Source organism: Monodelphis domestica, chromosome 4, assembly GCF_027887165.1.
Source record: "Monodelphis domestica isolate mMonDom1 chromosome 4, mMonDom1.pri, whole genome shotgun sequence".
NCBI classification, from domain to species: Eukaryota; Metazoa; Chordata; class Mammalia; order Didelphimorphia; family Didelphidae; genus Monodelphis; species Monodelphis domestica.
The window spans coordinates 75,040,830-75,055,516 of NC_077230.1; the positions used below are offsets into that span (position 1 = coordinate 75,040,830).

The 14,687-nt window shown below is 41.5% G+C and overlaps 1 protein-coding gene across 4 annotated transcripts in view; it reads left to right on the plus strand.

Annotated features, from left to right (window-relative positions):
• Positions 1 to 14,687, plus strand: part of SIDT1 (SID1 transmembrane family member 1) — a 183,096-nt gene that overhangs the window by 76,094 nt on the left and 92,315 nt on the right. For all 4 annotated transcript variants that reach the window (XM_056793482.1, XM_056793483.1, XM_056793484.1 and 1 more), the window contains 2 exons: positions 5,568 to 5,689; positions 6,554 to 6,724. In XM_056793482.1, the coding sequence (XP_056649460.1) occupies positions 5,568 to 5,689; positions 6,554 to 6,724 (293 nt within the window). The remainder of the gene's footprint in view (positions 1 to 5,567; positions 5,690 to 6,553; positions 6,725 to 14,687) is intronic.

The window sequence follows — 14,687 nt, forward strand, 5'->3', positions numbered from 1 at the left end:
TTTTTAAGGTGTTAGAAAATGTCCGAATTAGAATCATATTTGAAGCAAGTAGCAGAATCACAATATGAAATTTTGCTTGAGTTCTCAGCAATGATATTTTTAGTGAGAAAGGAGGAAAAACTGTTGAGTTTTTTGTGAGGTTAATTGAGCTTGCACATTTTTAAAGTTCTTGTCATCATTTCAGTTGAAAATGTAGGGTGATTTTGAATAGGCAAAATGTACAGTGGTATTCAAAACAAATTTTGAAATAATAATGACTTCAGAAACCAAAGGTGAGGGAGATTATAGATTAGTTTTATGATTGTTCTAAGGCCATCTTTAATGGTGGAAACCACATTAACCAGAAAGCAGGATACTGGCATAGAAATGAAGATTTGATTGTATCCTTAATTATTTCTTTAAATCTTAATATGTTTATTATGAAATTAACTATCACCAGTAAATTCAAGCATTTCAGTATAGAAAGAACAACAAAAAGCTTGTCTAAAGTCCAAGCCTGTGTGCTTCAGTTATGGCAAAAGTATCCATTCATTTTGCTTGGCTATACATTTTTATTTCAAGGGAGAAAATCAATGAGAGGGAGGTTATAGATAGAGTAAGTTGGTGGATAATGATAGAAATTTAAAAAAATCCAAATATTCACTTCTTGCAGGGTTTGGATTTTCATAAAATGTCTTCCAATGGAATACTTCTCATCAGCCCCAAACTTTTATTTCATCTTTATCCTGGATTCTTCATGATACTTCACCATACATATCTGATCAGTTACCAAATAGTGGCATTTCTACCTTTCCAACATTATTCTCATCCATTCCTTCTCTTCTCTTCCTTCCCTCACCCAGCTATCTTCTTAGTTTAGCGCTTCATCACTTCTTGCCTGATTTATTACAACAGCCTCCTAACTGATTTCTTTGCCTCATGTCTTTCTTCACTTCATTCCAATCTTCATATTGCCAAAGTAATTTTCCTTAAGCACAAATTAAATCAGTTAACTGCAGTGGCTCCCTAATGCCTCTAAGCTAAAACATAATCTCTGTTTAGTTTCCAAAGCTTTACATAACCTGGCTTCTACTAATCTTTCCAGGCTCTTTAGACATCACTTTCCCTCTGCTACAATGTGATCCAATTAGTCTGGATTTCTCTGTCTATTCTACATCATCAAACTTCATGCCTTTGCATTGGCCATCCCACCTACCTGGAATGCATTCTCTCTTTGCCTCTACCTATATAGCTCAAACAATACCTTTGCAGGAAGATTTTCTTGATTTCCCCCAAATCCTAGTACTCTGCCTTACAAGCTACCTTATATTTAATTACTTTTATTATTATATTTATAATAATATTTGTACTTATTGACTTTATATTTATGCTGTATATATTTTCATTTATTCTTGTAGTCTCCCCCATTAGAATATAAGTTCTTTGTAAGTAGGGATTGTTCCATTCTTTATTGTAGTCTAGTACTTAGCATGGTATCTGGTATGTAGCAGATGATTAATAAACACCTGTGGATTTAGTCCATAGGCTCAGCCCTGATTTCTGTTGAATTTGGCTGTAATGCTTGCTCTCAAGGAACAATATGCAGTTTTTCATCTTCCTCAAATTTTTTAGAGATAGTGTCTGACACATAAAATATTTTAATATTGATATACAGGTATCCCTTCCACTTACGGGCTCAGCACTCTCATGATCTGGAAAATCTGTGTAAAATTTTTTATAGCCCTTCCTTTGTACCAGAAAAGTCTGGATTTTTTTCTTTTTCTTTTATGGGTATTTATAATATCTTGTATGCATTTGTTTATTTATTTTTGCATTCTTTTAGCAAATTTTAACATTTTACTGATTTAATTTTTTCAAAATTTTTTGCACCAATTACATGTAATAACAAACGTCCCCATAAGTTTTCTGAAATTATATCATCCAAATTGATTCTGTCTCTCCTCCTCTTTCCCCTCCCACTGCTGGCAAGTAATTCGATCTGGGTTATACATGTATTATCATGCAAAACATATTTCCATATTGTTCATTTTTGTAAGTGAATAGTTTTTAAAAAAGCAAAACCCCAAAACATGTACCCAAATAAACAAGTGAAAAATTGTATCATCTGCATTCTACTCCAAAAGTTCTTTCTTTGGAGATGGAGAGCATTCTTTGTCCTAAGTCCCTCAAAATTGTCCTGGATCATTGTACTGCTATTAGTAGCAAAGTCTATATTGCTATTACTGTGTACAATGTTTTTCTGGTTCTACTTATTTCACTCTGCATCAGACTATGAAGATCTTTCCTGCTCTTTCTGAAGTGATTCTGTTTATCATATTATATTATTCCATCATCATCATCATATAACATAATTTGTTTAGTCATTCTCCAATTGATGAGAATCCCTTTAGTTTCTAATCTTTGCCACCACAAAAAGAGCAGCTATAAAAAATTTTGTACAAGTAGATCTTTTCCAATTTTTTAGAAATCTCTTTGGGATACAGACCTAATAGTGGTATTGTTGGATCAAAGGGTTATGCATTGTTTTATAACCCTTTGGACATAATTCCAAATTGCCCTCCAGAATGGTTGGATCAGTTCACAGCTCTGCCAGCAGTGCATTAGTGTCCCGTTTTTGCCATGTCCTCTCCAACTTTATTATTTTCTTTTACTGATATATTGGCCAATCTGATAAGTGTCAGGTGGTACCTCACTGTTGTTTTAATTTCACATTTCTCTAATCAAGAGGGATTTAGAACATTTTTTCATATGATTGTTGATAGCTTCAATTTCTTCATCTAAAAATTGCTTATTCATATCCTTTGACCATTTATCAATTGGGGAATGATTTGTACTCTTACAAATTTGACTTTACTTTTATATATTTGAGAAATGAGACCTTTATCAGAGAAATTTGTTATAAAATTTCCCCAATTTGTTGTTTCCCTTCTAATCTTGGTTGCATTGATTTTGTTTGTATGAAAACTTTTAAATTTAATATAATCAAAATTATTCATTTTATGTTTTGTGATGTTCTCTATCTCTTGTTTGGTCATAATTTTTTTTCCTTCTCCATAGATCTGATAGGTAAGCTATTCTATGTTCCCCTAATTCACTTATAATATCACCCTTTACATCTGAATCATATACCCATTTTGACCTTATCTTGGTATAGGGTGTCAGATATTGATCTATACCTAATTTTTGCCATATTGTTTTCTAAATTTCTTGGCAGATTTTGTCAAATAAGTGTGTTCTTATTCCAAAAGCTAGGATCTTTGGGTTTATCAGACACTAGATTGCTGAGGTCATTTACCCTTAATCTATTCCATTGACCCACCCTTCTATTTCTTAGCCAGTAACAGATTGTTTTGATGATTTGTAGTACAGTTTAAGATCTGGTACCATTAGGCTTCCATCCTTCAATTTTTTTTATTAGTTCCTTTGTAATCTTGACCTTTTGTTCTTCCAATTAAAGCTTATTATTTTTTCTAGTTTTATAAAAGTAGTTTTTTGGTACTTTGGTTGGTACGGCACTGAATGAGTAAATTAATTTAGGTAGGATTGTCATTTTTATTATATTAGCTCAGCCTACCCATGAGCAGTTAATTTTTTCCAGTTATTTAGATCTGACTTTATTTGTGTGAAAAGTGTTTTGTAATTGTGTTCATATAGTTCCTGTGTTTGTCTTGACAGATAGATTTTCAAGAATTTTACATTGTCTAGAGTGATTTTAAATGGAGTTTCTCTTTTTAACTTTTGCTGAAGAGCTTTGTTGGAAATATATAGAAATATTAATGGTTTATGTGGGGTTTACTTTGTATCCTGCAACTTTGCTAAATTTATCAATCACTTCAACTAGTTTTTTAAGTTGATTCGCTAAGATTCTTGAAGTATACCATCATATAATCTTAAGAGTGACAATTTAGTTTCCTCATTGCCTACTTTAACTCCTTCCATTTTTTTCTTCTCTTATTGTTAAAGCTAGTATTTATTTATTTTAACTTTTAAAAGGAACTATGTATATTTATAGTATTAAAAGATAACATGTTAATCTTATACCATACTATACATATATTTTATGCATGTCTAAGTTTCTAAACTTTTTTTCTGTTTCATCTGCTGGCTTCCACAAAATTCTCCCAAAATTCCCATTTAATTTCTTATGCTGATCTTATCTTATCCTTTTATCAAAACCGTGATGGAGAAAGTCACTATGTGGAAGGGATACCTGTATTAATATATTTATGTAATTTTACATTTAATGTATTTTACAGTAATATTTTGATAAGTATTTCTATGATTCAGTCATTTTAACCAAAAAGACTTGCTAGATGGGAAAATATTCACCAGTTCACATTCATAAAACTTTTTAGGACACAGAAAACCCATTCCCCACAACAGCTCTGTGAGGTAGCACAAGTATTATTCTCTTCATATTACAGAGGAAGAAATTGAGGTAGTTGAAAATAGTGACTTGTCTGTGGTTGCACAGCTTTTAAGTGTCAGAGCTAGGATGAAGAAGCAGTTTTCTAGAGTTCAGAACAATTTCCCACTATTCTAGTCAATCAGTCATTCTGTCAGTTAGCCTTTATTAAGCACCAGCTGTGTACCAAGCACTATGCTAAGCACTGGAAATACAAAGAAAGACAAAAAAGCCAAACTAAACCATGTCTTCAAAAAGCTCAGGAACTCATGGGGGACACAACCACATACAAAAGAAACATACAGAATAAACTGGATATAATCAACAAAGGGAAGGCATTAATATGATGGGAGATCTAGAAAGGCTTCTTGTAGAAAGTGGGTTTTTAGCAAAGCCAAGAGGCAGAGATGAGGGAGGACAAATTCCAGGTTTGAGGGACAGACAGTGAAAAATGCCTTGCTTAAGGACTCATATCACCTCAATTTCTAAGCACCAAATGAAGAGAGAAGAATAAAATGATTGTCTGAATTAGGAAACCAAGGCTAATTTGACAAAATTCAGACCTTTACTCATTCAAAGTTTGTCAGAACTTTGAATTATATCAGATGAATATATTCAGAACTAGAATTATCTCTCCTCTTCCCCTCTCCCCCCCCCCCCCACCTCCCCTTCTTCCTAAACAAGAGCCTGCTGGGAGATACTCACCAAAGAGCTGGCTAGCCATCCTTTCAAAAATAAAGAAAGAATGTTCTTTCCACAAAGAGCTCTTCTTTCTTTCTCCTTTTCCATGATCTAGGGGCAAGTTGAAAAGTTCACAATGAATGGACAAATGGCTGAGATCGATACAAATTAGAAAAATTACCATCAGCAATCAAAAAGTTTCTAGATGAGGGTCCCTCGCAGATGACGAACTGTCCAGCAATCTTAGCTCATGGTTATATGCAGCTTGAACGTTTGCCACCTATTTTCCCCTCGACAGGCTAGTGAAGTGGGTAGTCCAGATATCCTCATATCTGTTCAACAAATGAGAAATCTTGAAATTGAAAAAATTGAGCTTCAGCTCCATCAATAAGGATGTTCAGCCTCCAGGCCTACAACTCTGCCCTGGGTTAGCCCAGCTTGGAGACTGTGCTTTTCAAATTCTCTCTGCCTCATCCCACAGGTGGACGCCGTGCGGGTGTACGTGAACAGCTCCTCTGAGAACCTCAAGTATCCGGTCCTATTTGTGGTGCGCCAGCAGAAAGGAGTGCTGTCCTGGCAGGTGCCTCTGCTCTTCCGGGGATTGTAAGTCACTGTTCCGTAGAGGATAAGGAAAGTTAAGTCTCCTCCGCAGACCACTAGACCTTTGGATGGGTCTTGGTTTCAGTGCAAGGGAGGACAGCTAGGTGACACAGAGTTCCAGATCTGGAGTCAGGAAGATTCATGTCCCCATGTTCAAATCTGACTTCAGGGACATACAAGTTGCTTTGCCCTGTTTGCCTCGGTTTCCCCATCTGTAAAATGAGGTGGAGAAGAAAATGGCAGGCCATTCTAGTTATCTTTGCCAAGGATATCCCAAATGGGATCAGGAAGAACTGGATGCAACTCACTGCAAGGGAAAATAAGATGGAAACACTGTGTTTTTACCACTTGACATAGGCTAAGCCTAAACACACATGTTGGGTATGTAGAAATCCTAGAGGCTCTGCATTTCTACCCGGCCAAACTCAGCTCTTCATTTTGTTTGCTTTTCGGCCATGCATGCAAGCTACTTGGTTCTGCAGAACCCTTAAAGAAGCCATTTCCCCCCAAATGTTCTCTATCTCAAGTGGGGATAACGAGTCACCCTCTGAATACACAACGGGAGAGGTGCCGGCTTGTTGTGCTGAGTGATTGCTGTTCCCCGGGAGCCACACAACTTTGTGGTTCTGGTGGAACCCGGCGGGCCCGGCTACCGAGCTCCGTGTCGTGTAGGGACAGGATTCCCCCAAGTTATTTCGCGTCTCGGTCTCGAAAAGGCATCTTGTGTTTCCGTTAGACAGGTAAACCTAATGAAGAAAAGGCTACCTTTGGGGAGAAGGGACATTGGGTGGACTTTGCCCTGCCTGCCTGCTTTTTGAGTCTCACTGTCCTCCTTTCTGCTTTCCCCTCCTGCCGCGGGGGATACAGGTACCAGAGAACCTATAACTACCAGGAAGTGAGCCGCACGCTGTGCCCTTCGGAAGCCACCAATGAGACGAGACCCTCGGAACAACTCCTGTTTGTGGACGTGGCTTCGATGGCTCCCCTGGGGGCCCAGTACAACCTGCTGGTTACCCGACTCAAGAGTTTCCAGCTGCAGTAAGCAGGATTCCCGGGGCTCCGTGTGGGGAGGGACTTTTGTTTGCATTTTATAGAAAGCCCCCATTTCCCTCAAGTCAATGGCTCTGCTCCTCATTCGCGACGTAAAGCGCGCAGTGGCCCACTTCGGGAACGCATTGCGGGGGTGGGGGGGTGGGGGGGGTGTGAGCGTGACTCCGGAAGGAGCGCAGATTTTATCCGTGTCCGATCTAATTGTCTGACGCTCCTCCCACGAGATTACACGTTGGCCAATCTGTCGTTGTTGCTAATTAGATGGGAGATGGGGCGTAACCAGGAATTATGGCCTGGAAGAACCCTAAAGACAGACCATTATGAAACATTGGTGCGCTTGTAGGACATGTTGCCTATCTATCAATTTGGGTTTGCCAGACAATCCCTACAGAGACTGGTCAATTCTTCTACACACTCTACCTGGGATTCCAATAACTATTATTAGCGGAATGCTTACAATTTAAACCACTTGCCTAGCTTTTCCCCGTGTGGCTAGTTGAGATTTAAAACACTGAGCTTAGGATCCGATCATTTATGCCTTTTTTAAATAAAAATTGGGCAGCTAAGTGGGGCAGGGGATGGCGTATCTGGCCTGGAACCAGAAAACCCGGAGTTCAAAGGTGACCTCCGGCATTTGCTAACGGTATGACCCTGGGCGAGTCATCTAACTCTTATGTGCCTCAGTTCCTCCTCTGGAAAAGGAAATGGCTAATCGCTTCGTTATCTTTGCTAACAGAACCCCAAAGTCCACGGAGTCACACAGAGTCAGGCCTAAGGACTGAGCAATGACAACATAATGATGTAATTCCCCATGAAGAAGTCACAAAAATGATGTATTTCTAATCGCTCACATTCCTGCAGTAAACTTGTCCAGATAAAACACAGCACTAGTTTAAAAGGAAATATAAACCCGTAAATATACGTTTTAGCGCCACGAAGGACCAAAGAGCCTAAGCCAAGTGGGATAGGAAACCCTGCTGACTCCTACTGACCTCCCACCTGGCGACACTGATTGACTTCAGCCACTCTTTCTTCGCTTCCTCCTGCTTCAGATTCTTCCCAGTTTGGGTCTTGCTATTAACTTTGCTCTGGGCTACAACCGCCCAGCTCTGCTCCCCTTTTCTGGTCTTCAGTTATGAGATAAGGGAGGCTGAGGCTTCTGCAGACCCGGTTTACGTAGAGCCCCGATCTCGTTGGGTCTCCTGCCTGGCTCTGAGCCCTCTCCGCCTTCCTGGCCCTACAGCTCTTGTTCTTTCAGAATCAAAATGCCAAAGGACTTTTCCCTGCCTGGGCACTGACCCTTCCTTCCCTACTGGCAGAGGAAGCTGAGGATACAAAGACAAAACAACAAAATAGACTTTGCTCTCCAGAAGCTTGCATTCTGGGGGCAGCTGGGTGGCTCAGTGGATGGAGAGCCAGGCCTAGAGAGGGGAGGTCCTGGGCTCAAATCTGGCCTCAGACACTTCCCAGCTGTGTGATCCTGGGCAAGTCACTTGACCCCCATTGCCTAGCCCTTACAGCTCTTCTGTCTTGGAACCAATACACAGTATTGACTCCAAGACAGAAGGTAAGGGTTTAAAAAAAAAAAAGAAGCAGCAGCTTGCATTCTATTTGGTAGAAACAATATATAGTCATGTAAATAAGGATGATAGATAGACAGATAGATAGATTGATAGATAGATAGATAGATAGATAGATAGATAGATAGATAGATAGATAGATAAAAGAAATAGAAATAATTTTGAGATGGGAAGGTAGTAGCAACAGAGAGAATCAAGGCATGCTTCATGTAGGAGGTGGCACCTAAACTGAGCCTTGAAGGAGGCAGGAAAATGAAGAGTGAGTATTCCAGGCATGGGGGAATGACTTGTATGTGAAATCTAGAACTGTAGAATTTTAGGATTGGGACAGAATCTCATTTAGTTGAATCCCTCCATGTTACAGATAAGGAAAGTAAATATTACCACAATCAAGAGTGCAAGATATCCTTTCTCTTTCTCTGATATGATTTTCTGCACTTGGAATCATGAAGTCCTAAGTTCAAATCCAACCTCTAACACTTACTAGTTGTGTAACCCTGGGAAAGTCACTTAACTTTTTTTGCCTCAGTTTCCACATCTGTAAATTGGCCATAATAACAGCAGAAAGTAAGGGTTTTAAAAAATAACAATAAAGTGTTTAGCACAATGCCCAGTGCTATATCAATGCTTATTCCCTTCCCCTTTGCTTCTTTGCTGGGTTGGCCAAATCCTATATTATTTCTGATTAGCTATGAGCCTTGAATGGAAGGCGAGAAAGCAAGGAAGGCAGAAAGCCCAACTCAGGGAACTTTGGTCACGCACAGTGTCGGCTTTTCCTGGACACCTGTATGTGTGTTGCTGCAGAAAGTCTCATGCAGCAGGCAGACATCACAGGGTTAGTCATGATGACACTAGGGCCTGGGGTCCTAGGAAGCCGCCAGCTTGATGGCATCTTCTTAGACTTTAGCCTCTCATATGTACTCTGCCAGAAGTTTGGGAACCTCGGGAGCCCCAGGGTGCTAAGCATGCCTCCTTCTCTGCCAGTAACCTAAGGCAGAGCAGAGCTTGAGAAAGGAATTGGTTTTTGATTTAATCAGTTAGGGACTTGGCCTTCACCTCCTTTTGTTTTTAATTTAATCAATCAGTGACACCTTGAGAGGCAGGCAATTGATCCCACAGGCCCTGCCCCCTTGGGTAGCGCCAAGCAAATTGAGGGACAGTGATTGGTTCCTGGGAGGTGATGTGGGAGAGCTAGTGGGTGAAGAAAACTGCTTATAAGGTGAGACCCCGCAGGAAGTTAGGGGACTGACTGAGACTCAGAGACAGACTCTGGTGTTGGTGCTTACTGGAGAGACCTTCCTGCATATCTGTCCTTGGGTCCTGCTTGCCCCTGTGAAAAGTCTCCCCCATTACTTAATCACTAGGGATCTTCAACAGAGCAGGATGCCAAAAAGACAGGAGATGACAGTCAATTAACATTTATTAAAGATGTGGCAGGTACTGTGTTAACATCTGGGGATACAAATAGGAGGAAGGAAGGAAGGAAGGAAGGAAGGAAGGAAGGAAGGAAGGAAGGAAGGAAGGAAGGAAGGAAGGAAGGAAGGAAGGAAGGAAGGAAGGAAGGAAGGAAGGAAGAAAGGAAGGAAGGAAGGAAGGAAGGAAGGAAGGAAGGAAGGAAGGAAGGAAGGAAGGAAGGAAGGAAGGAAGGAAGGAAGGAAGGAAGGAAGGAAGGAGAGAAAGAAAGAGAGAGAGAGAGAGAGAGAGAGAGAGAGAGAGAGAGAGAGAGAGAGAGAGAGAGAGAGAGAGAGAGTCCTTTACCCTCAAAAAGCTTACAATCTAATAGGGAAAGACAACAGGGTAACTAGGTGGCACGATGGATAGAATGCTAGGTCTAGGGTCAGAAAGACTTGTCTTCCCGAGTTTAAATGTAGCCTCAGACCTGGGGTAGGTCACTTAACTCTCTTTCTCATCTATAAAATGAGCTAGAGATGGAAATGGCAAATCATCCCGGTACCTTTACCAAGAAAAGCCCAAATGGGATCACAAAGAGTCAGATACAACTGGAAATGACTAGACAAATTATTTAATAGCTTAGACACCTAGTAAAAAAAACCTGGCTTATCGATTAGAGATGTGGCCAAGTCCTCCTTGTTCTCTTATTTCATCCTCACCCCTCCCAAACCAGCTATAGTATTGCAAGATTTAAATTAATATCCAATAACTCAAGTATTATATGTTATAAGATTTATTAATAGTCACTTGAAGTAGAAAAATTACAAGAACAAAAGTAAAAAGCTGAGTAAAGAAAGCTTTCCAGACTGCATTCAAGGGAAAAGAGAGGGAGGGGCGGGGTCACACAACTTTATCTCTAAAACCTAAGGATGTAAAGTGAAATGCTGGGAGAGAGAGTTCTTGGGGAGCAAATTTCTAATTATACAGTATGGAACTGTGGCAAGAGAATTGAACATTTTATATTTCTCTCAATTAAAAAAAAATTACATGGGCCCTTGATGATATTTTCTCCTAACAAATGAATCTTGTTATAAAAGATATTTCCTAACCCCCTTGTAGAGAGAGCAAGGAATGGGAAATGTTTACATTATCTCATCTGCCAAAGTAATCAAATTATATTTTACATGTTATCATAATTTGTATTGGAGGGTAGAAATAAGATAGTCTTAAAGAAAAGGTTTCTGGATATACATGTCATGCTCAGACAAATAATGGAGAAAAATGGAACCTCGTAATTGTATATATATGTTCACATGGAGAAATAATTGGAAATTAAAGGTTTTGTCAAGCAGAGCTGTAGAAAGGAAGTATCTAGCCCAGATAAAACTGCTCCCGGAAATACCAGGGTGATTCAGGTTTGCCAAGAAAATCCATTTCTCCATCATTCCTCCAGCCTGACAGAGGGGAGTTGCGAGTGCTCGGTTGCCAGGGAAACGCCAGATGATATTACCAGCACTGAAAACTGTGAAAAGGGCAGTGCTTAGGTGGTTGGGCAGAGTGCTCCAAGGAACGGGCAGGTCTGAGTTTTCTGAACTCCTGCCACGTAAACACAGGACCATGATCGCTGGATCGGATGTACAGAGTGAACCTTCATGTAAACTTTATTTTCCTGACCCAGGGCCAGAACTCAGGATAGCTAAGGAAGGAGAGTTTTGACTAGAGAAAATTATTCTGTTTTCTGTGAGCTCATTCTAAGAAATGAAGCAAATGGGGGCAGCGAGGTAGCCTGGTGAATAGAATGCCAGACCTGGAGTTGGGAGGAGCTGGCTTCCAATGTGAGCTCAGACACTTGCTACTGGGAGATCCCGGCGAGCCACTTACCCCCAATTGCTTAGCCCTTGCCATTCTTCTGTCTTAGAACCGACACTCAGACAGAAGGGAAGGGTTCAGAAAAAGAAGAAATGAAGCAAGTGTGGCTCAGTCTGCTACTCATTTTAACAAGGAAGCTGGCCTTCCTAAAACCTATGGAAATAATGCTTGATTTTTTTTTCCACTTCTAAACATTGCTCCCAAATATAAAGATCGTATCATATATAAATGCCTCTATTATACTTTTTGTAAAAGAATGTTTCATTGCAACATTTTGATTTCTACCCAAATCCACAAAATCCTGTGAAACGGAGATTCTTGAAAGCCGGGCCATCCATTAAGCCCCATCAGGCTGTACCAGACAGCATGGGCTTTGGATAGTCTCATGACCCGCCCTAGAGAGTGTCACAGGCATGAGGGGCCTCGCCAGCCTGCTAGTCCGATTCATCTCCAAAAGGCATCTCCGCTAGAGGATCCCTAAGTGGTGGTCATCTGGCTTTTGACCAAGGACTTCCAGGGAGAGGAAGCCACCTACACTCTCAAGGCAGCTCATCTCACTTGTGGATCCCTCGATGTTTTTTTAATTCTTACCTTCTGCCTTAGTATCATTTCTAAGGCAGAACAGCAGCAAGGGCTAGGCAAGCAGGGTGGAGTGACCTGCCTAAGATCCCACAGCTTGGAAGTGTCAGAAGCCAGATTTGAACTCGGGAAAATGAGTCTTCCTGACCCCGGGCTGGGCACTGTCATTTTTGTGCCACCTGGTTGCCGAGTATGATAGCTGGATGATGTTTTCTCCTTATTTCTGGAAACTCCACCTCTTTTAATGCAGCCTCAAGCCTCATTAGCTGTAGAGCCGGGATCACATCTCTGACTCACAAAAGCCTTTCTCACAGACTTCTTTCTAGCCATACCTCCCTCCATCCTTGCTTGTGGAAGTCCGTCTTATAACCCACGTGTAGAACTTTGTTTATCCCTCTTAAACTGAGCGGGCTCGTCTCTCCTTCAGAGATCCTTTGGGTCCTGACTGTCCTCTGAAAGCTTGATGAGGATGCTGCCTAGGGTGCTGTCTATGGCTTCAGCGCATCATGGAGGAAAGCGTTGGGCAGGAAAGGGCCCGAGGCAGATCCCTGGGGCCGTCCTCCAAGCGGGCACCTCTGGGAGCCTGGCCATTGCCAGCGCCAAAGGGCGCTATCGAAGTGCAGTGCCCCGCCGCGCCCCAGCTCTTTATTCTTCCAAAGAACAGGCTGAGACGCTTTGTGAATACCTCCCTGAAGCTGGGCTCTGTCTAGAACATCCCCTGATTGACCAGTTTAGTAACTCTCAGAAGAGGAAGTAAGGCGAGTCTGGCATGCCCTGTTCTCTTTTATTCCTCTCATGGTTTCCCCTGGCATTCTTGACCTTTTGTTCCTCCAGATGAATCTTCTTTTGATTTTGCCTACTCCTGTCAGGTTAACTCTTGGGTTTCTTTGGGAGGCCCAGACTAATAGTCCCTGGAGAGCAGGGCCCACGTCCAAGGTCTGCTCCTGCACCCCGCGGGCTTTGGGACCGCAGAGAAGCCACCCAAACTCTCAGGACCCTCTCCCAAGGCAGCTCCCCAAGAGGGCAAACTATGGAGCAGCGAAGGAGTTTGCGAAATAAATAACATGACAAGTTCCTAAAAAAAAATACCTTGGCTATTTGATGGGTAGGATACTCTATTTGTAAGTTAATTAAGTGGTAGCACACCGCCCCTCTCCCCCAGTCGGGGTTGGGTTCCCAAATCCACGTGCATAGTTGCCAATGGGTCCTTAGAAGGAAAACGACCTCAGGTTCTAGAGTTTTAAGTGGGTCTGCCTTCCTAAAGTACAGCTCATGGGAGGCAGCTAGGTGACTGACTCAGTGGATAGAGAGTTGGGCCTAGAGACAAGAGGTCCTGGGTTCCAATCTGGCCTCAGACACTTCCCAGCTGTGTGACCCTGACCAAGTCACTTGACCCCCATTGCCTAGTCCTTACCGCTCTTCTGCCTTGGAACTAATACCTATTATAGATTTTAAGACAGAAAAAAGGATATATATATATATATATATATATATATTTTTTTTTTTAATATATTTTATTTGATCATTTCCAAGCATTATTCGTTAAAGACATAGATCATTTTCTTTTCCTCCCCCCACCCCCACCCCCCATAGCCGACGCGTAAGTCCACTGGGCATTAGATGTTTTCTTGATTTGAACCCATTGCTTTGTTGATAGTATTTGCATTAGAGTGTTCTTTTAGAGTCTCTCCTCTGTCATGTCCCCTCAACCGCTGTATTCAGGCAGTTGCTTTTCCTTGGTGTTTCTACTCCCATAGTTTGTCCTTTGCTTATGAATAGTGTTTTTTTTCTCCTGGATCCCTGCAAGTTGTTCAGGGACATTACACCGCCACTAATGGAGAAGTCCATTACATTCGATTATAACACAGTGTATTAGTCTCTGTGTACAATGTTCTCCTGGTTCTGCTCCTCTTGCTCTGCATCACTTCCTGGAGGTTGTTCCAGTCTCCATGGAACTCCTCCACTTTATTATTCGAAAGGATATATTTTTTAAACCAAAAGTATTCTTTTTATTATATTATTATATATTGTCATAATGATCCTATATTATGATAAACTTTTCTTACCTTTAAGAGTCAGTCAGTGGATTCAATTAGCCCAGAGCAAAGTATTTCCTGGAGCAATGAACAGCCACCATAAATCATTCCCCTCATCAACCTACACAGCAGGAATGGAAGAGTGGGTGCAGACATAGGCAGTGCTGGGAGCAGTGGCACACATAGCCAAAGCAACTCACGCCTTTGGGCCGTCCAGGCCCCTGGTGCCTTGCGGGGTCTCCCACGGGCAGGTGGTTCAGTCGGGCGCTCTCAGCCGAGCCATCTGAGCTCAAGCCACCATAAAGCCAGCTGTGTACGTCCACTCACGAGTCCAGCATGTTATACAGCGATTTCCTCACACACTGGAGTCGAGTTCAGTTGCCAGCTGGCCATCTGGACTTGTCTCTGGCAAATCACTATGGTCATGAATCAGTTAATGCAGTACAGTTATCCCTTCCGCATCACGGGTCAGCATAAGAAAGTCAATGGGAATTT